The following is a 22851-nucleotide window of genomic DNA, read 5'->3' on the forward strand; positions in this document are numbered from 1 at the left end:
CAACCCTCTCTTTCTTCAGATTGCAGGCTTCATCAACGCCATCCATCCGTTTAGCAGTGATGCGGCCAACCTGACAGCCTTCCGTTTCTACGCCCTCAACCCCATCGTGGATCCCTGGGTCTTCATCATCTGCCGCAAGTCCGTGTTTCGCCACCTGTGCTCTCTGCTGAGCTGCCGCTTCAGCAAAGGAGCCGTGAAGGCGACGGCGGCGAACTGCGCTCTGTCTTTACCCCTCGACAACGCCATACAGCGCAGCCCCCCAGATGTGGCAGTAAATCTACAAAACAACATGTACCCCAGTCTGCCTCTATGACCCAGAGGAACCTTCAGCTGGAGTCTGAGAGACAAATCTCTGATTTGAAACCAACATGTGAATACAAGATCCCTGCACTCATCATTTTAAGGCACAAATGGAACTCTTCTATGGCTGTTGCAGTTCCCATATCAACAAACTGAGGAAAAAATGATTTCACTCGATCTTAATGTTCCATTGACTCATGGAAGCTGTGTGAGAAATCTTGTGCCATTAAACAAACAGCACTTTGACTTAGCAGTGGAGACCACATCAAACCATATCAAGTCCATGAATAATATACTGTACAATTTATATGGACAAATAATATGCATGAATGTATACTATTCTTGTTTCCTCTCAGTCAATCAACATCTGCTTTAGACATACTGTTCATGGATTCTCTACTTCTACAGCATCTCGAAATGGGATGGAACTCGACATGAAGATGCTCGTACAGCTGATTTCTTTGTCATCGCTGGAGTCGATGACATGCATTTCTGTGTGCTCACAATGATAAGGCTAGCGTGCTGATGTTTAACAGGTACAGTATTAACAATGCTCAACATTTGCTAAATGGCTCAGAACACAAAGTACAGCTGAGGTGGAAGGAATGTAGTTATTTAACAAATATGTGGTCATGAACTGAGATGTTGTAAAACATTGTGATGGTGTTAAATGAAACGTCAAGGAGTCGGCAAAGCTGTCAGAATTCAGTCAGTTGGCACCATAGGGTACGGCCAGATTTCATGGCAATCCGGTACATTTGATAGCTGTCAAAGCATTTCAGTTGAAGTTAGAATACAGGACTTGCATGTACGTTGATGTTGGCTGCTTTCACATGATGCTCATAAATTCTTTCAGAGGCAGGAAAATCTGTCTGTCGTACAGTGTACGACAGTTTTAAATCTGGTGTCATAGCAGATATTCTCACATTAGTGCACCGGTAATGGTGCCAGCAGCAATGATTGGTTTGCCTGAATTAAAGACGGCTGCAACTGTAGCGACAGGTGGAGAAGGCTACAGCAAATAGGAGTATGGTGCAGCAGATGGCAGAATAACCAGCGAACCACAAGAAAATCTTTCTGATGCTTGAGATAAAAAGTAACGGGATAGGACGGGATACAGTCGTAAAGAAAAGAACCTATCGATAGTGACGATACACGTAGAGACATACTGCCAGAAGGCGGAGACAATAGCTCCTCACTGCAGATTTCAGACAAAAAAATGTCGACCACATGGTGACATCAGAGGGAAGCTCAGGAAATCTACAACAGTCAGTAGGGTTCATGTTCCAGAGAACACGAATGTCTGTACAGGATTTCAAGGCTTTCATGCAATAGTTGTTCTTATTTCATTGTGGACCAACGTGGGGAATCAGTAAACCCACATTGCTGTCTCTAGAGTGAAACCACTATGACTAAAAAAGTAGTTTTCCAAAACACAAACTTTGAATTTAGACTGGTTTTCTCTAAGGGTTACAGACTGTCTGACACACAGGGCTGGTTAGTCTTTTTTTTAAAATAGGCCCTGACAGACTTTATCACCCTTTTGCACCCCAACTGCTCCACCTGCAGCACAAAGAGGAGTACCATGAATGTGAAAATGTAGTATATGCATTGGTAGATTAGAATCTTGTCATTTTAGTTGTTGCTCTCAGTTTATAAAACAACAACAACAACAACAAAAAAACAGAAACAACCTGCTAAAAATGATAGGAGTAAAATAAAAACCGTCCAATTGTTTTAATTTAGGTTAACATTAAAGGAGTATTGGAAAGTTAAACCTGATTTCTAGCCTTCTATGGACAAATCAAATCTTTATTTTCCTGAGATTTGCATTAAAAAGTCACTTTATTCTAAAATTAGGCTTATTTGCTGTCGCAGTGCAGCACATAAGGTCACTGCATTGCACAAACTTTATATTGCACCACACTTCTTCCATTTTACTGATTTCTAAGCTACCTACAATGATTGTGAATGTTTATTAAGAGCCTCTTGCTTTGAAAAATCTCTGCTGCTGCTGCTGCTGCTGCACTGGGAGAATTACTCTTTTGTTGTCGTGACTGTAAATGCATTTAAATGTAGCATATATGTACGCCATTTCACTGTGCTATACTGCTGTGAATTCTTCTAATTGTGTTGTTTTGGTTTACGGAATGGATTGCAAAAAATGCAGGGGTAATAGACGTGGTGATTTAAGTTTATTTTATTGGCTGTATTGCACATTCATCATTTGCTTATGCTCAGTCATGCATGACCCAAAGTAAGTCGAACACGTTACCGCCTGCACATTTAGTTCTTTGGAAGGATGAGCTGCACATCCATCAAAATGAATGAAAGAAAACATTTTTAGAAAAAAAAAGTATTCATTCTGTGGTACACATTTTGTTCATGTGGATTAAAATATTTAAAAAAGAAACTGTCTTATAGCTTATGTACTGAAACAAAGGGGCATTTTGCAGATATTTTGATTTTTTTTTTATCTTCCCTTGGGACCTGAGCATATTTGCTGTCTGGCTGCAGTAAGTGAAATGTTAAGCAGTCAAGATAAAAGGCAAAAACCTCTGCTAAAGTTTACCTTATCAGATATTTTTCTGTTGTTACAACCCTTGACGACAGATGAAAATGCGTTTAACACTCAGAGCACCGGTTATTCATGTGGAGCATCTACTTTTTGAAACAATTTGGAAAGATTTAAAAGCAGGTAAAATAAATGGAAACCAGATTACATTATTATTTTTCGGAAAAAAACGTTGTCAAAGAGAAAAGTCTGACCCAACAGCAACACTGAGATTTTATTATTGGGTTTACCGTTATGGAGAAAACAGTCTGAAAGTTTGCAGGGTGTTGTCTGAAAGATCTTGTTTTGGTGAACAAAATGCTTTTTCACTGTGAATCATTTAACCTCTTTTGGTCATCAAATATCTGGATGCAGCCTGTGGACACCAGACTGGCAGATTTCATTTTAATCCGGTTTGACAAAATGTAAAATGTGTTTTTAAAGTAGGCACATGTGATTCAGAGTAACAGAGATTCTAAAAACAGACATATTTTCAAGCCACTTTGTATTGCGTTGTTTACAGTGTGTCAGTAGTGTACTATTTCATTCTCATTCCTCATCCGTGTACATACTTATTTTATTATCATTTTAGTACTATGTTTATTGCTACATATAGGCTGCTGTAACATTCCAAATTTCCCCTGGCTTGGGGAGAAATAAAGGATTATCTTATCTTAAAACTGCTGGGCTGTGGGAAAATTAGGGAGGGCCTCATTTTAACTTAAAAGTGAGATATAATATTAAAAATTATGACAATTCCTTGTATAACATCTCACTCTTATTGGTTTACCATCTTAAATAAAAGCAGCAGAGCAGTGGCTGACACAGCAGCACCACTCTGTGGTTAACTAGTGTACGCTACCAAAACTGCATGAGCAATTCTGAATCATAGTTTTTACTGCAACTGCTCTTCAATGACAATTAAATTAATTGGCAGAAGGAATTAACTTGAAGTGCTATAAATCACTACACACCTTCATTTGCCTCCCAGGCTGGAATTGCTCAACAAATCATCACCCAAGGGAGAAACAGATCACACACCAGAGGAATCCGGATGTGGCTCAGTGTGGTTAGATTGATCAGCCACTGAGATAAGTGACTAAGTGCAACAACATGGAGCAGTAATAATAATAACCAACCATGTGTTTGGAGGAAGGACATCATACAAATTAACCATGAGATGAAATTCCTTGATTAGGATGAAATTGTTTCCATTGACTCTCATTGTTTTTACATCAAGGAAAAGTTCTTCTGTTTGTTCTAGTCTTTATTTAGCAGCTATTCCAGTGGTCTTACCCAACACAAACTGAACTATAAGCTTGGGTGAACATTTAGTTTAAAATATAAAGCATACCTGGAACTGAAAATACACAAAAACCCCAAAGCTTTTGTGGTAATCAGTCAAAATACTGTGGAACTGTTTCTTGTTTTGCAATTCATGCACACACACACACTGCATGAAAAATGTCCGAAATCATGACTAGAGTCCGTTTACATGTAAAATGATTTAATCCTGTAATTTTTTTTGTAACTTGATCCGAAATCTATATATGCCCATAATGTCTTTAATTATTTAGTCCACAGACATGCTTTATGCTCAGCCTATATGAGCACTTTAAAATGGTTTCCTCAGCTTTTCTCTGCATAATTTATGAATGGAGAGATTACACTATAAATAAAGCATATATCCATTTATATATCTGTGAGTACACTGAGGGACGCACCATCCTGACAGCACGATACCACATCAAATCATTCTTTTATTTTAGGTGACCACTGAGCATATATCAGTCAGACCGTTTAAAAATAATTATGCCAGATATTTGTCTGTCTGCGAGAGGAAAACTCAAATCCCACAGAAGCTCTACGAGTAGCTTCCTTCCTTGAACAGTTTGATCACGATGGCTTCATGTGGCTGCAGTTGAAGTGTGTACAGAGACGTAGAGCCCAAGCGATCCATCCCTGTGCTGGTCACAAACACTCCAGCTTCAGGCAGGTTCGAGGCCCAGTTAGGGTCCAGAGGGTGAACCTCAGGGCCGATGTTGAGCAGAACGAGGAAATGGACGCAACCCCAGGAGCGTAGGAAGGCCAGGACTGGAGGAGACGATGGAGAGGAGAAAGTGGAGTTTGAGGTGGAGGAGGTGTTGAAGGGGAGGAAGGTGAAGCTGCCGTACAGGAGAGCTTCTTCTCTGGATCTGGAGCGGCTCAGGGAGGTGAAGAGAGCTGCAGATGAACGCTTGTCCTGAGGGACGGATGTTGGACACACGTGGGAGCGTTAAATATAACTTGCACATTCATTTGTTCAATAAGTCAGAGCACAGGATGCATTCAGAGCCTTCTAAAGCAACAGCTGGTTTTATTACTCACTGCCAGGCTGTCTGATAGATCATCTGGCTCCCCGTCCATTTTTAGACACTCGTGTTGTGTAGAATTTATTTGGCATCATCAGCTTTTAAAAATGAATGACTAATGGATTCTAATATCCGGACAAGGCTCTACCTGTGTTTGGTTGATCTGTTCATGGACCGCAGGCGATCCTGGCAGAGTCATCATCAGCACCATGAGGAGCTTCTTCAAGTCATGAGATGCTTTACCTCCAACCTGTAGAAAAACATTGCAGATGTATAACAATGCCGAAGAGCTGTGAAACTATATTGTTAACGAGTTGTTCACCAAAAGCTATAGCAATTAGTATACAGTGATAAGAAATTCCTGAACTTTCACAACTCTTAAATCTCAGTAAACTGACCTACTTGTCAGTCAAAGAAACAACAAAAACACACTGACGTATATTTAACTTAAAGTGCTTTTACATGAGTAAAATTGGTCAGAAATTTGTGGCATTTCCAGAGAAGGGTGTGAAATTATACTATAAATCAGTCACTATCAGTTCTCAGTCAATATTTACACACAATATATTCTGCAGTTTAAAAATTAAACTCTGTCAAAATTTATACATACATTTGTCAGATATTAATAAAGCCTTGATTGATTTCTTTTCTGCTTTCCTTTGTGTCTTAGAAAGTCTCATCTCAGCTTTCATAGTAGACAATACGTAGACAAATGTCCAAAACACATTATACATAATTCACTAAGCAATAAAGTCCTATTCAAGTGATTCAGGATATTTTAGCATTCAAACTGTACAGATTATATTTTCTAAGACACAAAAGAAAGCAGATATGTAGTCAAATTTCTGTCTTAATGTGGCAAAGTTTCACTCTTAATGTAAAAGCATGTAGTGTAAATCTTGACTGAATATCGATAGTGACTTATTCATATTACCATTTTACATCTCCCCTGTAAATGCCACCTATTTCTTAATTGTGACTAATTTATTGCACATTGAGTTATGTTTTCTATGTCTGAGACGTGTATCTTACAGTCCAAATGGGCCACACATCTCCCTCTGGTGTTTGCAGATGTTTCTGTACCGCGTCGGCCACTTCCTGAGTGGACAGGATGTGATGTGAATACGGCAGAATGGACCTCATGACCACATCCACCATTGTGGCGTTGATCTGGCCGGAGTTGTTCAGTGGACGAAGAACGTCTGCCGTCTGTTTCACCACCATAATCCTGAATTGACACACAGGTAATATCGCAGTAAAACTCTGATGTGTCACTAAATGTAAAAAATAATCTATCAACATCTGCATGTATAGCTCTACCTTTCCTCCTCCTCAGTGCTGAACTCCCTGAAGATGCCTCTCCACTCCAGCAGAGTCTGAAACGTAAAGGTTTCATTGGGAAAATTAAGCTCATGGAAACTCTGCTTGTAGCAAAAATTCAAAACATATTATTTACCTTTTCTGAATATGCTGCATCGGTGTCACAGATTGCAAAACCGGCTACACCTTTCTCCAACCAGTACCTGAGTGCATGCTGTGAGGGGAAAAAGTCACATTTTGAGAAAGCCAGCATCAGTACAAAAGCTGCATGACCAGAGAGCGGCTTTTACCTTCACTGAAGCTGAAAAGTTTGACGGCTCGTGTGAGTTTCTTGTTGCGTCCTGATGTCCCGACAGATCCAGTTCACAGAAGTCTAACACCACTTTGACACCTGCAAGACCATCAAGAATCCAAATAATGAGCTACAATGCAGGACAAATCCAGTTCTGCGGGTCAATTGTCAAAAAGAAGTCATTTACTCGCCTGCTTTGTTGCTGTCTAATAGCAGATGTTGGATCTGAGTCTCTGTATCCAAGTTTCTGCCAACAGCAGTGAGGTTTAAAGGAGATGCTTCCCTTTTAAACAGACCCTCCAAGATAAGAGCTCCGACACCCAAAGACCTGAGGAAAGGAAGCTGCTCGCACACAGCTTCAGAGAAATCAAACAGAGTTACTGACATTTAATCAGAATGTCACTGGGATCAGCTTTTTGTTTCAGTCCAACTTTTAGTTTCTATTCATGTTGTTATTTTTTTGTACTGTGTGCAAAAGGTAATGGTTTTGGATAATAAAAGAGCCTCAAAGTGTTTAAAGTAAATACAATTCCAGTGCTCTCTTAATCTCTTTGTTGCAAGTATTTGCTATCCCACAGTCTGCTAGTGCCACTTCTTTGTGTTGATTACCAAATATATTATCACAGTTACTGAGGTGATGCAAATTCTTTTATTCTACTTTTTGTTTGCTTATGTGTTGATAATATTCAGAGGTTTATTTCAACTCATGTTAGACCTCACACTAGACTTGTTTTATTAGAATATTAAAAGTTTTGCTGATTTAAATAAATAGATAGTAGTGTCATTTTACAATCAAACATTGTAAAGAACAAATAATTATTTGTCAAAGTATAGATTGTGGATGTGGATGACATTTACAGTTTTGGACTGTTTTTCTTCTTCTTTTTCTCCCAGTCAATGTGCAAATGAATGCTTTATTTCTGTAACTTTACTAGATCCATCCATCCATTCTCTATGAACCGCTTTATCCTCACTAGGGTCATGGGGGGTCTGGAGTCTATCCCTTAATTGCCCCTCGGGGATAAATAAAGTTTATCTGAATCTGAATCTGAATCTGAATATATGTACAATAACTAAAGGTAGTATTTATTTAACCACTTTTCTGTCCTTAAAATACACAGGTTTCTTGCAAACCATGGCAATAATGTTACATAGCTGTAAATTTTATTTATTTGTTTTTTGTTTTTTTTTGCTGATGCAAATAGTGTAATTTCATGACTAAGTATTGTAAAAGAATTGCAATTGGCCTTAGTGGAAAAATATGTTTCTGTGATTGGAGCAGTTATTATGTGGAATTTAACAAAACTGAGAAAATTTGGAAAAATGATAGCAAATTGTGGGGGGAAGAAAAACATTCATATTTTACAGTGGACATCCTGAGTATTAACGTTTTTATACCTCCTGACCAGCAGAAGGCAGATATTCTAATGAGGTTGTGCATTAAGATTGCAGATGCATATGCAAACTTTTCTTTTGTGGAGATAAGGCACATTTCCCCCAAATCTAAAATAATGCAGGTCAGCAGTGGTCAGGTTCCAGTGTTGTCTCCTTCAGTCTTACCACTGATGCCCTCTGACCCTCGGGCCTCCAGCAGCAGCTCCGGCTCCAGCTGGTAGAACAGAGACTTCTGCCACCAGCGGAGCGGAGTCACCACCGGCCGGGGGCTGATCGTGATGATGGCGATGGAGACGGCGAGCATGGACACCCAGGTCAACCAGAACAGCAGCACCAGGTAACACCGCACTTTCCTCCACCCAGGGCCACCGGCGATCACTTCCAGCTCCCGCCGGCTCATGGGCTCCCACTGCCGGCCGGACTCTGGCTCCGGCTCCGGGATGAGCAGCGGGGCCGCCTCAGAGCCGCCCGCGGCGCCCTGCAGCCTGGGGCTTGGCACGCTGCCGTAGCCGGTGTCTCCTGCGTTCAGCGGCATCTCGGTCGACTGTATTTGGTGACACAGATTGAGGGATTTAATCACAACATGCAGACGCTCAAGCTGCAGCAGCGTTTGTTTGTTTAGTCTGTTTCAGGATCAGATGGAAGCAGCAGATCTGCTCCTACCTGCTTCACACACATGCTTTAATTTCAGAAATCAGCCACTTTGACATAATACAGGTCAGGTGACCAATCCTGTTTCTATCCCTCACCTCAAACAAAGTAATAGCAGACCTTCAACTGTTGGCACAATAAGATAAGATCAGCTTTTCATTCATCCCACAGGGAAATGTGCAGTGATGCAGCAACATATATAGAAACACCAGGAGAACAGCTGGGACAATATATAACTGAAGGACTTTTGAAGTCCATGGGATATATCTTACATGCATTTTTATGAAAAGTTTAAAAAATGATGTTTTTTTATGCTCATTATGATTACATCTTTACAAATTCCATAATTATTTATTTTGGAAACAAACACTTATTGCTAAAAAAAAAAAAAAGGCTGGATATCACTAAAATATCATCTAAATAACCATCCAAATTTAATAACGACCACCTTCTAATTAGCTAAACAATAAAAAAAATGAGCTTCCACACCTCTCATTCCCTAAATGCATTTTAAAGTTCAGCTGAGACTAAAATGAAGCGTCAGGAGTCTGCACCTTCAAAAGCTACTCTGTAAATTCTTCTAACAGCACTCGATTTAGACGGTTGCCAGGTCGCCATTTGCGACTAAAAACGTCGCAAATGGCGACCTGGCGACCGTCTAAATTGAGCGCTCGATCGAGCTGAACCGCCTATCCTGTTTTCTTCATGGAGGCAGCCACTTTGTATGATGTCATCAACCTCCCATGATTCCCGGCGCTCGCGGCGACCTGGCGACCGTCTAAATCGAGCGCTGTTCTAAATTCATCCAGCTTAGTAATGTAAGTTTCCCCGCTGCCTTAAAAATGTCCGTTAACTGCATTTCAGGTGAATGATTCATTTAAAGTCAACTTATTAGCTGTGAAAGTGTGAAACTAGCTGAGCTGAATCACCTGATCTTGAGAAAACAAGTTCAATAAACTCAGTATCTTAACTTGAACCACTAGTCACACAGACAAAGCGTACAAGACTTGCTTCGTTTTTATTTTTAAAAGAGAACTTGCACCCTTAGATATCAAAGACATTTTGTCATGGTTAAAATAGTCTTTATCATTATGAAAAGAAACAACTTGAACTTAATTTATCATGTATTAACACTCAGTTCCCACCATGTCTGGTTCTCAAACTACAAAAAGTCTCTGGGGAGTTTCAGTTCTCTAGCAATGCATCCTGGGAAGTCTGCTCATATGCTGGTTTAGTTTTTTTTATTAACTTAATTCAATGAGTGAGTGAACTCTTAGCTGCTCATTCATTCAACTTAGATTAAGTCTGGCCTTGCAAAAACTTCAGGTTTTAGGTTGTACTGTGAACACCAAATATGAGTTGATTTGACTAATTTCCTTCATGATGTTTTACAGTGCAGGGAACTTCTCATGACAAATTTCCACCTTAAATTGTGATGCAGCGAGGAAACACTAGAAGTACAAAGAGGATTTTTTTAGAAAAACTCTGTTTCGCTGTAATAATTATGTTTTATGTGAGTATACAAACAAGCAGAATGAGATTTAATTGTGCCTTTAAAGATAATCAAGCAGATTTTATGCTCACTGATAACTTGAATGTGCTACTATAGATTATATTTATTGCATTTTCTACTTCTTGTATTGGCTTATTGCAAATATTTCAGTCTGATATCTGCTTTGGTTGTACTCTCTTTCTTTTTTCCCCACTTTATGGCTCTATTTTCCTATTTCCCTTGGTATTTGTGACCTCTACCTGCAGCTCTCTTGGCCAAGAAAACATTCATGTAGGAAGAAGTGCATATAAATTACCCCTGTTATAAAAATGACAAAAGTGCGTAAACTTTTCTATTAGTTCCTATGAAATATTGACATTTACAAGCTTTACCTGAGAGCAGTTGCGGGTTTAGGGGCCCTCTGGCAGCTGTTAGGCTGTAAACAGCTGCTTATGTTGCTGCTGCAGCTGTGAACTGCGAGAAGAAACTGCAGCAGCTCAGGGAAACTCTGGCGAACTCCACACCGAGAGGCTCCAGTTGTCCAGTTCAGGTTCAAACCTACCAGCCGTGGGGCAACACTAACCACTTATGCAGCGTACTTAGACACGACAGAAACTCAGTCATTACTCACAATTTCCTGACTCCCTTTGTTGCCTTTTCTTCAGCTCTGAGTTCTTTTTCTTTATCTGTGTCCACAAGTGATCCCAGCTGAGCAGAGCTGTCCTGAGTATTTGAGTAATTCTGCCTGTCAGGACCGAGGAGGTGAGAAGGAGGCGCTGTCCAATAAAAACTCCCCTCGGTCAATTAATACAGAGGTGCCGAGGCTCACCACACTCTCACAACACATTCTGAAGAACCCGTGACTGTAAAACAGGCGCTCTGAAGCCCCTCATGTTAGTTTGGCTTTAGTTTGGAGTTGTATTGAAACGGGGACAGGCTAAGTGAGCAAAAGCTGGATGATTTAGAGGAGATTATCTTTATCTTTTGTAGCTTTCAGATTGTGTATTTAGGGTCCTTGACACTTTAATTTCAAGATACTGGTATATAATGAGATTAATATATACTCTATTGTTGTATTTCTTGCCAAACCTCTTGGCCTCCTTTTTTTTGGCATATGCTGGAGAGTGAATCCGAGCTAAAATGACAGAAAATTAATCAGCAACCACTTTTGTAATAGATTCAGCCACTTTTAAGCTGGCATGCCAAACTTTAGCCTGTTTCTTTGTCTGAATCACTAAACTGGGCTGTTGGTTGGAAAGAACAAACGATTCAAAATTGACGATGGGCATTAAAATTTGTGATAAGCAGCAATGTTTTCTGACATTTTATTGTTAAAAAAAAGATTAATTGAGAAACTACTCAACAGAATAATCTGTAATCAGTTATTTGAAGCATTACAATGCTTATAAATGCATTCAAAATAAGCAACTCCTAATGTCACAAATATAACATCGTAAAGTATTACGGCACAGTTGCGTCTCTATAGTAGCACAGTGGCACAAACTCTGCTATCGGTGAGCTCAGTCTGCCTGTATGGATCTGTTTGCTATAAAATTTCTTTCAAGACAACAACTTCTGAATCACGCGGTGACGTAGCATATCACACATCCCCGCCAAAGCGCTGCAGGGTTCACGTTTAATGAGACTCGTGTGCTAATTCCTGGGAACATTTTTATCCTTCTCGGTCCTCCAAGCCCCCTCCATGTTGTTCTCCAGCTCTCTCCTGCATTCTTCATCCTTTTGTGTCTCGCCCTCTGGCTTTCTTCTCTCCTGACAAACATCTGTGTTGCTCTAACAAGTGTTTGTCATTCGTGTCACCTTTGCTCCCTGACAGCGTTGTGCAAACTAATTATTTGCCGAGAGATGCTGCGATCAGTCACGAGACTCTCTGATGCACATGCAGCCACACGTGGAGCGCAAATGAAATCAAAGTTGTTGTCCAGCTGCTCTAGCTTTGCATGATGCATTGCTTTAGAAAGCGGGCTGTCAGGTCGCTTGTTATCTTTATGTTCAGTTTGTATACACTATCACAAAGTGTTGTAAATGGAGACAGAAGCCTCCAGCGTATTGTAGACATCTATCGTTGTCTCACTAAGCATTACATAAATATTATTAAATAGTTCCCATCAAATAATAAATCATATCTGAAGATGGAGTCCAAACATTACAAAACAACACAGCAACTATTTCATCCAAATTTCAGTTTAATCGACCAGGAAGCAAATATTTATGGCCATACTCAAGGAGAATATATTACATGAGGAACTGTCCTTAGCCTGGTGCTCATCTAAAATGTAAAGTTTCTCATTTAAGCATCTTGGTCTCCGTGGAGATGGTGAGGCTGTTGTTGAGTTGGTTTCCACGGTAACGTCTTTAGTTGGAGTCCTCCTCTGATCCTTCGATGTCCTGAAATGCCACAAGACAAGATGGCGCGTTTGAACTGCTTGTCTTTCTACATGTAGCTTTATTTTACAGCTTTACAGTACAACAAGTGTTTTTGTAAGTTTATGAATTAAAAATAAATTGGGTTCCAGCTTCTCACATGTATGAATTTGCTAGCCTAGCCGCACTAGACAACCCACGGCAACAAATTTAATTCTCTGCCAGGGTGGGTCTAGTTACCCTCGGTAAGCCTCGAGGTTGGATGCTCCTAAAACTGGCCGACGAATCACCATGAAGTGTAGAGTCAGAAGGCGGCGTAACTAAGTGACGACAGAGGCGCGACGATTCTGACAGAAACAACCGGAAACAACTAGCCTAGCCGCGCTAGACAACCCACGGCAACGAATTTAATTCTCTGCCAGGGTCGACAACAAAAACGACAACAGTCGTTGAGCTCCATTAGCACCGACTCTGAATAATCTTTCTGTTAACATGTCTGTAATATACTTGAGCTTCACCCATTGACTGTATAAATAAGGCTTCACCGAACTACCGCATCCTCTGATTTCCGGCGCTCCAGGAACTACGTCAGCCTATTCGTTGCCCTGATTGGTTGTATACCTACCCAATTGCTACAGAGTGATTTGAAAGACAACCTTTTAGCCCGCCTCCCTCCCTGTCGAGAGTTCCTAGACCCTTGTGTCTTCAGACCTGGGTCCAGCGCGGCTAGGCTATGAATTTGCAGCTTTGTTCTTGAAATACCAAATAGCTTTTAAAACAAAAGCGCATTTAGGGTTTTGCTTTTGGGAAGCTGAAATGTGCATTTTTCACAGTTTGGCTGCAACATCATGAATGTACTATCCTAAAAAATTAAGAAAAGCTAAAAAATTGCATGATTTAGAAGCTTGTACTTCGTCATGTGTGTATTTTTCTTGAAAAATTACACATCATCAATGATCAAAATGGTTTTCAATTCATTTTATGTCAACCTGCCAATGTTGGTTGTTTTTAAGTTCTAACAGTTATTAGATCAGAGAAAATAATCAAATTATTTTTTCAACTTATTTTTTGTACTTTAAAAAGTCAGAGGTCATGACTTATAGTGCAATAAATGTCAAAAGAAATCCTACGTTCAAATGAAACTTGGTGTAACAGGATAAATCTCCGTATTAGCATGAGTTGCTTCCCTAATTAAACAGCTCTTACCATCGGCTCCTGACTCCTCAGAGCCATGACGTGTTTCTGATATGCTGAGATGATACAGTCTCGCCTGGAAACAGAGAAACATTGGTCGTACATTAGAACGATTTCTTGTTTCATCCCTCAGCCTTTATCCTACTGTAAACTGGTCGGTATTACGGAGATTAAAGGCTCACTTGCTGGTGATGCCTCCTCCTGGTGGGAGTCCAGGCATCTCCTCAGCTGCCAGGAATTTAATCACATACAGAAGGTCGGGGTCCTCTTCTCTGGACCGCATCATCTGGAGAATTTCTGTGGAGGGAGATGGACGAGCCATAGGATTATAAATCAGGGAGGGAGCAGTGATCTAAGGTGTAGTGTGCTTATTTGTGCAGTAGCTCACCTTCCACTTTCATATCAATCTGTTGCTCCAGCTCTGCCTCCTGCTGCAGTGCCTCCTGGGACACCTGGGGGGCGCCAGGGAAGCAGACAAGGATGATGCTGATGTTATCCAAGCTGCCCTGCAGAGGGAGACAGAGCAGGTTTAACACAAGTGGAAATGAAAGAAACAGCTATGGTAAGTACATTTTCCACATCACTTGAAGTTCTTTTACTTTACTTGAATATTTTGATGTTACTTCATAAATTCACCCCACTACAATCAGGGCTCGATATTTGATATTTAATATATATTTGACAGTGATAGTTGTTTGTTTGTTTGTTTGCAAATTTTGATTTTCAAAAGCTGTAATTAGCATATAAATGATGTCACGTTGTAATACTGTTGATCTAACTACCAGAAGGTTTATAAAATAAAGTCATTTAATTTGTGCTACCTCAACAACCACAGACATACTAAAATGATATTGTTGATTTTTTTAATGTTTCAATTATTATCCCAAAATGCCATTTGGAAACACAATACTGCATGTATAATCGGCAATTTTACATTTGACAATTGCGCTTTCAAAGTGTATTTTACTGAAAATGTGCTTTTTTTTCTAGTAGAATTTTGAATACAGGACCATTGAAATGCTATTTTTTTACACAGAAATGCTGGTAGTTTTTACTTTATCCAAATGCTTTCTCCACTACTAGAAGAACAACTGGAAAATATTATGGGTCATATGATCAGATTTATAATATTTTGGCTGATCAGGGGAACCTTTACACGCTGATGTATTAGCAAATTAGTGTTCCAATAAGTTAATAATATCTTCTGATGTTGCACTGAAGTATGCATAAAGGTTTATGTTGCTGATGATTTACAAACACTCCACTGTAGCCTGTCGCTCTGGGTGAGATATTGCAGTTATAAACATCTCTCCATTGGCCGTGACCTCAGAGCTGTGAGCAACGCGGCTCAGTGTGTACTGGAACAAGGTACAGTAAGCCTTTTTAGGTGAAATAAATAGCAGCCCATCACGGTCAGGATAAAGCCTCTGAGCTGATGTACAAGCTCCCGTCAACACACTCACATTCAGCCCTAATCCCGACCATGTGCAGCTCTTCTCCCCTCCTGTATCTCATGTCCCAGGATGCCTTAATACAGCTATTTATAGGGCGGGCAAAGGGTTCGTCAGTGTTTAGACAGACAGATTCGAAAGAGAAGGCGAGCAGGAGAAGTCTTCTTACATAACTGCCTCCTCAGAGAGACCCTGCCCACCACGCCCTCTTCTTAAAGTACAGCCTGCCATTGACAAATCCACCTGCTGGAACACGGTGTGGCTTATTGTTAAGCCCACTGAGTTTGAAGTAATTGGCAGAAGTTCTGCTGAGCAAAGACGACAGGATGATACAGCTGCATGTACACATATGTGGGGATTTATGCAGCTAAATGCATATTTTCCAGTGTCATTTTTGTGAGCTCCTATGCTGTAATCTGTCCTAATTGTGAAAATTTAGGAAACCAAGAGATTAACTGAGTCTTGAGCTAATTCGCTGACAGTTAACACATTCTGTATATCCACAAACAATCACTTTAAATTAAAATGATAAAATATGACTTTTTTGGCCATCTGTATGGGATACTTTGTTTTTTTTGTTGTATTATGATTTTATAATACTGACTAAACTGACACAAATGAAGACCTTGTTGCCTGTGTTGTGGTTAGAACAGAAAATCTTAAGCTTGTTTCTTGTGCTGCTACTGATGATTATTATTAACTTTAGTGAAGATTATCTGCAGATTATTTTCTCAGGTAAAAGTATGGTCTTGGTGTATTGCATGTTCAGCCTGAGAAACAGTCCCATAATATTCAAGTAAATTTGTTTTAGCCTTTTTGTGTAAAAATCTTTTTAGAAGCGTCACAATCGTTGCCGATATCTGAACTACACTGTCGTTCAAAAGTTTGTTGTCACTTAGAAATGTCCTTATATTTGAAAGAAAAGCAGTTTTTCCAATGAAGATAGCATTACATTAATCAGAAATACAGACTAGGTATTGCTAATGTGGTAAATTTACTATTCTAGCTGGAAACAGCTGATTTTTCATGGAATATCCACATAGGGATACAGAGGAACATTTCCAGCAACCATCACTCCTGTGTTCTAATGCTACATTGTGCTAGCTAATGGTTTTTAAAGGCTAATTGATGATTTAAAAAACCCTTGTGTAATTATGTTAGCAGATGAATAAAAGTGAGTTTTCATGGAAAACATGAAATTATCTGGGTGAACCCCAGTGTAGTTAATTAATGGACCAAATTGTTTGACTTTTTTGGTATTTGTTAAAAAGTCTCCAAAGCACTCCAATATGGAAATAAATATCTGGACAGATTCGTATCTGTATCTTTGGTGAAATAGTTGCTGATTTAAAACAAAACATTACTGGTTGTCCTTTTACTCTAATTGAGCAAATGCCTAAATGTTAAATGTTAAGTGTTGCCTTTTATACTCAACTATGGAATACAAACAGTATCCATGGAACATAATGGTCATAATGAAGCTGTTTGTAGTTGCATTGTTATTGCTATATCATTAGTTTCTTCCTGTTTTTCTCCATTAAACATCTCTAGTCTGTTCTGGCATGTTTGTGACCAGTCATAGAAATGAAGGATTTATGTCTGTCAGGATCAGAATACACCACTTTTATCATGGATGTTTCTACAGTATTCTGGCCTGACTTCTCACCTTATAGAGGCAGAGGTCAATGACTTGGGTGCAGATCTCTCTCAGGTCGTCACACACCTGCAGCCGACTGCGCACAAACGCACACAGTTCCTCATTCCCGATGGCGTCCCAAACGCCATCACATGCCAGAATGAGGAACTCATCTCCAGGTGTCCTCTCCAGCTCGTACACTTCCGGCTCCGGCGACACCAGCTGCTCCGTCTGTGGCCTCCAGTCCACCTCTTTGAAGTCAAAGTCTCCCAGCGCTCTGGAGACGGCCAGCGAGCCGTTGACTCTCTGCAGGGTCACCGAGCCGCCGGCATTCTGGATGCGCTCCTTTTCTCTGGGGTTGAAGGGCTTGTGGTCTTCGGTGTAGAAGACCACCTGGCCATTGTGGCAGAGCAGCGTGCGCGAGTCTCCACAGTTGATGAAGTAAATGTGGCGCGGTGAGATCATGACACCGGCTGCCGTCGAGCCGCTTCTGTCCCAGTTGTCCTGGCGAGCCAGTTTGTGCATGTGGCGGTCGATGTCGAGGAAGCCTTCACGGATCCCCTCCTTCACCTGGTCGGGGTCCTCGCTTGCTTTGATCCCACCTGTTGGAGTCGAGAGAGAAACATTTGACCTTAACGCAGATTTACACACTACTAGTTTGTGGTATTATCATGTATTTGGTACCATATAAACTGGGGGACTGTCTTGAGTTTGTTTAACATTCAATAGCACTGTGCAAAGTCATAGTACCGAAACCTCCACAACATCTCTGTTGAGTCAATAACATAAACAGCACAATGTGTCAGATTTTCTATTGCTGTTGACTACAGAGATGCCACATTGGATTGACATTTATTTAATCAAAGAGAGATGTCTTTTTCAAGGATTTCCAATATGTCACAAAATCCAGAATTCTTTTTTTGTGGTATTATACTGTATGTGTTCATCTCTCAGTATGCACTTCTATGCTCTGACGTAGCATGTTAGGTAATCCCATCCCCTTTACCCTCACTCTAGCTTAATCAGGCTTGTTGTGTTTGTGAAACAAGCCAATTTCCCTCCTTTTCAAAGTATTTATTTGAACAATTTATGATAGTTATTCAGTACCATTTTTATTTTTACGTACAGTACAGCCATGGCCATAAGTTTGGACACAGCATGACTTACTATGTCTGTTTTGATGTCTATTACAGAACATAACTAATATTTTTTGACAGCACCAGTTTAATTAGTCAACAAAATCAACAAGGGATATAATATTATCAATAAATTCCGACAATTGGAACAACTTTGTTCCCAAAACATAATATTAGATATTTGTGCAACAATTTGCAGTTAATCTTCCAATGTCAATATTTGCTGTCAAACATCAAATTTATGCACTGGAAATATCTGTACATTTTGGTTGATGGCTATGACTGGTATTTATATTGTAAGTGACAATTTTGTGGTATTTTCTAAGATTCACAAGCGTCATGGTACTTGTGTCCAAACTTATGGCCATGGCTGTACAAAGATGACCACTCATTTTCCAGAAGTTCAAACACTAGGTGTTAGGAAACCTTGTTCAAACAATTGACGTGCCAGTTAGTTCTACCTTGCATGAGATTATATTGCGTCAGATGCTTTGGTCCAAATGGACTTGCAGTTGCAGTTAAAGTCTGTGTGATAGTATTAAATTCATAAAAAAACTGGAAATACATTCCTTACAAACAAACAACCTTAAGTATTTAAGGCTACCATACAGTTGCCTAAAGTCAGAATGTAAATGCTAAACTGTCTTTAATATTTAGGTTTATGTTATTGGTCAGTGATCGTCCTGTACCTGTAGCCAGGATGTGATCCAGCAGGTTTCTGGCGCAGTACTGAGCCACTGTGGTGCCTGCATGTCCATCAAAAACAGCAAAGTATCCCCAGTCCGTCAGCTCTCCTCTCAGCTGGGGCATGCAGGTGTGAGCATCCTCCATCTGAGCCCTCCAGCCCTGCATGCTCGCCACAGCATAGTTCACCCCCAAATCAGACCCCCCCTCCGACACGTGCTTCTCCAGGATGGGTCGGTCCAGGTAGGGGCTCGGCATCGAGTCGTCCTCATCCAGATCGCCGTCCTCTCCAGGGCCCGTTTCCCTGGATCCTCCTTTGAAGAAGAAGGTGACCATCTTCTCAGTCTCTTTGACCAGCTGACGGAGGAAGGAGGGCACCTCCACATTGCTGGCTCGCCTGGCCGTCCTCATCACGCCGCGGAGTCGGTGCTCGAGCTTCCTGCTGGACCTGGCGGCCGCCCGTCTCCTCCTGGTGCCCCTCCTGCGGCCCTGTGTTTTCCTCAGCAGGTCCAGTGCAGCAGTTTAGCTTTGGCACCTAAAGCACGTAAACAACAAGTGACTTTGAAAAAGATCCTGTCAAACCAAAAACTGAGTTGGTTTTCTGTTAAATAATATCTGGGCCATTTTTCTATTTTCTTAGCTGGAGAATCCGTCTTCTGTCCTTTTTGTTATCTCAATATAAGACCATAAGGTGTCTTTCTCTGTGTCTCTCTGGTTGTGTTCCTTCGTCTCCCTCCCTCCCTTCTTTTCCCTCTCACTCTATCAGCCCTACACTTCTATTGGTCCATCTATTTCCGTTGATTTATCCCTCTGCTCTGCCCCCCTCTGTCTGAGTGACACTGCTGGATTATCACCCAACTAGCACACATGACCTGTCTGTACACAAGCGTGGATTATGAGCATCACATTTTACACAACACAGAGGGATCCCATGATCAGTCCTGCACGTTTGTTTGGGGATTTTGTTTCTGACACATGGAATCTTGAATCCAAGATGCATTTCCTCATTCTGAATTTAGCTGATTAGTTTAGAGGCGGTCAAAAAGGCTGTGTTGCCAATGCTGCACGTTTTTTTATTTTGAATAAGAGACTGTCCAGCATTGTGTAAAAATTTACATTCAAAATTAACTGTCAAAGTTCACTCTTGATTTTGAAAACAGCAGTTGACAGAACAAAGTTTAATAGCTTTTTGGGAGCTTTTATTTATGTCAGATGTTTATATGATCAGTGGGAGTGAGCCCTGTTTAACTGCTCTAACTCAAGTCAGGAATATACCTTTTTAGAAATAGGTTTTGTAAAGAATAAGAAAGAAATCCTTACATTTCTTAGAAAAGATGGAAATTTGAGCATCTACCTTTTAATGAAAACTAAGGCCTTTATCATAAAGTCAGATTAGTGGGTTTACCAGCTGTTGTTGTGTGTAACTGGTCGATCACGGTGCTGCACAGCTAGACTGCCCCAGAGCAGATTATTGGAAAAATTAGAGGGATAATTCAGTTTCCTTTAAGTGGCGTTGTGTAAGGCACTTATCTATAGTTCGTATATTGCATACACAAGTTGGTTTGCTTCAGATTTAGAGGAGCACAGAGCCTAAGCAGTGGACTGCTGTGGACAGCGTCATCAGCAAAATACGTTTTAGTCATCTGAAAATAGGCCCAGCCAAATATATCAATATCTGTTTAAGTGTGCACTGTATTTGCAATATTTTCTGTGTTTCTGTTGATACCAGGGAGCCCTTTCTAATGGGGACCCAAAGCTTTAATATCCCTCCATGTTACTTTATCTAAAGCCACCAGACGTCATTGACAAAAACAGTCATTTTACCTCAGGACTAATTTAGCATTGTGACTGGAATGGTATTTTTAACACCACAAAATATGTCAAATGTGTTTAAACTAGCATGTTAAAGAAACAAACAATAGCAAACAAATTAACCGACCGAGGCAGTTACAGACCAAGTCATTATACCCTCATTTTTCCGCACACCCCACGATGTAATTTCTTTTATGAGTCAGCTAAAACTCAAATCATGTTATTTTGAGATTTAGTCGTGTCTTTCTAAAATATCACGAGGCACCGCAAGTTTCTGTTTATAGCAACAAAAAGGCATTCTAGATTGCTTTTCTATGCATAAAAAGCACAAATAGATTTTAAAAATTATTTAGAAATTTTAAATAAATAAATGAATTAGAATTTAAAATAATAAAATGTTAAATATGTACTAATGTGAAACAATACTCAATATAAATGTGTGAAGTTCCAGTGTTGTGTTATGTATTGACACCTGTTCTATATATGACTTGCTGATTCGTACCGGCGTGACTGCTGTGATTCTTAATCCATTTAGCTTTGGGGTATTTCCAGTTTCTGACCCGGTTCCTTGTGGAGACTCCTGCGGTTTAATAGTGTTAGAGACTATATGTGTGACACTTTGTTCTCATCCTGCTTTCAGTAAACCTTTTATCAACTGCTGCTGGTCTCCGCTGGCGTTGCTTCAGGTGATGCAGGTTTGTTTACCTTTATTTATCCAGCTTAGGCTGAACATGCACACGGAAACTGGATCACAGCAGAAGTGATCACCTGCTGGCTGCCTTGTTTTAGCATGGTTCATTTGACAACACCTCAGAACTATCAAGGAACAGTTGTGAAATTAATGTGATGTTTTATTTAGCTGACTGATGGTGAAGTGTTGCTTTTCAAAGTTATCATATAGACGATTAGGGTTTCATTTATGTTTTTTTTTTTTTAATCTTAAAGTGACAACATTTTTCTAGCAAACCAGATCCAATCATACAATTCATTTCTTCCTATTCCTTTCAGCTCATGCAATGCATCATCAAAATACTCTTTGTTATAATAAATACTTTCTTAGCCTCTGGTCAGTTTGGTCTGTTCACCATTCCTAAACTAAACATGTAGAAGTAAAGCTGACTTATTCAAAGCCACTAAGCTATAAGACTGGATGCAATCAATTCTTCTTCTTCTTATTAACTAAAATTAAGTCTGAAAAAAACATTGTAGTTAACGGAACTAAAAATGCAAACTGGACTTTAGGATTAAACAAAAAACATGAAATGTCTTTTGTTTTGCTCGTAACAAATATGGTCCATTTTGACAACACATGTTTTGAATAGTGTTTCTGTACCTATTGTGAACTTTTTGCCCTCTATAATACAATAAAAAAAGAATAAAACTATTGCTGAAACTAAAATAAAAAAAGTTAAAATGAATAATAGGTGCTATTGCTTTAAATTTGAAATCAATAGAAACAAAACTAAAATGAGCAAACCCTCACTGGACACCACCTGAAATTAAACTGGATTAACTAAATAAAAATGAAAAATAAATAAAAATACAACAGTTTAATAACGCTGGTTCAAATGTTGTACACCTTTTAAATTCTTTTTTTTTTGTTTGTCTTGTTTTTTTTTTAAACTGATCTTACTGGCTTTTCTGAGATTTTTAAGATTGTAAAATAGAGAATAGCATTTTTTTTTCAAACCAATTTTTTCAACCACCAGTTTAGTTAAAGCAGCGGCCTGTATGTAAAACTTTATTTACAGTGTTCTTTACAGTAGATTTATGAGCAATATAAAATGTAAAAACTGGCTTTCATCAGGCGGCCTAATAATGTTATTGCAGTGACAATTTGACCTCAAGACAAATACTGAATCATGCCATCATTATTCACTCTTTCTCATTCGTCAGTAAAATGACTCACTAACATCAGTCACAGGTTGTTACTCAACTTAAACCTGTTTGGTACCAAACTGAGAAAACAGCGAAACCCCTGAGTGAACTGCAGTAAGCAAACATCCATTTACTTTACGGATGACCTTTTTTTTGTGAAATGTGATACGTACAGCAGAGCAAGGATGTCACACGTTTTTCTGCAACTCCTTCGTTTGCTTCTTTATTAACTATCATCCCAACAGTTTGTGGCAGCATCAGTGCTACAGTGACTCACTGCTGCCCCCTACGTTTCACTACTGCTTCCCTCCACTTATAAAACC

General features: G+C 39.8%; 3 protein-coding genes across 4 annotated transcripts in view; 1 reads left to right on the forward strand and 2 right to left on the reverse strand.

The window, feature by feature from the left end:
• Positions 1-2700, forward strand: part of ptgir (prostaglandin I2 receptor) — a 31926-nt gene extending 29226 nt beyond the window's left edge. The window contains exon 3 of the mRNA XM_022220919.2: positions 20-2700. Within this exon, the coding sequence (XP_022076611.2) occupies positions 20-313 (294 nt within the window). The 3' untranslated portion in view covers positions 314-2700. The remainder of the gene's footprint in view (positions 1-19) is intronic.
• Positions 2701-4663: 1963 nt separating this feature from the next.
• si:dkey-202g17.3 (4F2 cell-surface antigen heavy chain) lies at positions 4664-8747 on the reverse strand. The gene is made up of 8 exons (XM_022220808.2): positions 8378-8747; positions 7009-7173; positions 6822-6916; positions 6662-6739; positions 6526-6581; positions 6238-6433; positions 5354-5455; positions 4664-5096 (listed from the first exon to the last, which is right to left on the reverse strand). Exons 1-8 carry the CDS (start codon positions 8745-8747, stop codon positions 4719-4721), a joined length of 1440 nt encoding a protein of 479 aa, XP_022076500.1. The 3' UTR covers positions 4664-4718.
• A 3794-nt stretch (positions 8748-12541) lies between these two features.
• Positions 12542-19563, reverse strand: ppm1na (protein phosphatase, Mg2+/Mn2+ dependent, 1Na (putative)). 2 transcript variants are annotated; one of them, XM_022220767.2, is made up of 6 exons: positions 18844-19563; positions 17049-17620; positions 14320-14437; positions 14114-14228; positions 13944-14007; positions 12542-12761 (listed from the first exon to the last, which is right to left on the reverse strand). In XM_022220767.2, the coding sequence occupies exons 1-6, from the start codon at positions 19247-19249 to the stop codon at positions 12729-12731; spliced, it is 1308 nt and encodes a 435-aa protein (XP_022076459.1). In that variant the 5' UTR covers positions 19250-19563; the 3' UTR covers positions 12542-12728. The 2 variants fall into 2 exon arrangements, with proteins under 2 accessions (XP_022076459.1, XP_051813744.1); XM_051957784.1 differs by lacking the exon at positions 13944-14007.
• Between the last annotated feature and the right edge of the window lie 3288 nt (positions 19564-22851).

The sequence above is a fragment of the Acanthochromis polyacanthus genome, chromosome 13 (genome assembly GCF_021347895.1).
Source record: "Acanthochromis polyacanthus isolate Apoly-LR-REF ecotype Palm Island chromosome 13, KAUST_Apoly_ChrSc, whole genome shotgun sequence".
Taxonomy (NCBI): Eukaryota; Metazoa; Chordata; class Actinopteri; family Pomacentridae; genus Acanthochromis; species Acanthochromis polyacanthus.

What these genes read in the sequence shown, in the direction of transcription:
- si:dkey-202g17.3 (XM_022220808.2), bottom strand. Translation starts at nt 8,747, where the DNA reads ATGCCGCTGAACGCAGGAGACACCGGCTACGGCAGCGTGCCAAGCCCC. An exon ending in ATTAGACAGCAACAAAGCAG is followed by an intron (nt 6,917 to 7,008) that starts GCGAGTAAATGA and finishes ATGGTCTTGCAG; the next exon opens with GTGTCAAAGTGGTGTTAGAC. An exon ending in ATGCAGCATATTCAGAAAAG is followed by an intron (nt 6,582 to 6,661) that starts GTAAATAATATG and finishes TTTACGTTTCAG; the next exon opens with ACTCTGCTGGAGTGGAGAGG.
- ppm1na (XM_051957784.1), bottom strand. Translation starts at nt 19,249, where the DNA reads ATGAGGACGGCCAGGCGAGCCAGCAATGTGGAGGTGCCCTCCTTCCTC. An exon ending in TTGACCTCTGCCTCTATAAG is followed by an intron (nt 14,438 to 17,048) that starts GTGAGAAGTCAG and finishes CTCCCTCTGCAG; the next exon opens with GGCAGCTTGGATAACATCAG. An exon ending in GGAGGAGGCATCACCAGCAA is followed by an intron (nt 12,762 to 14,113) that starts GTGAGCCTTTAA and finishes GTGGCATTTCAG; the next exon opens with GACATCGAAGGATCAGAGGA.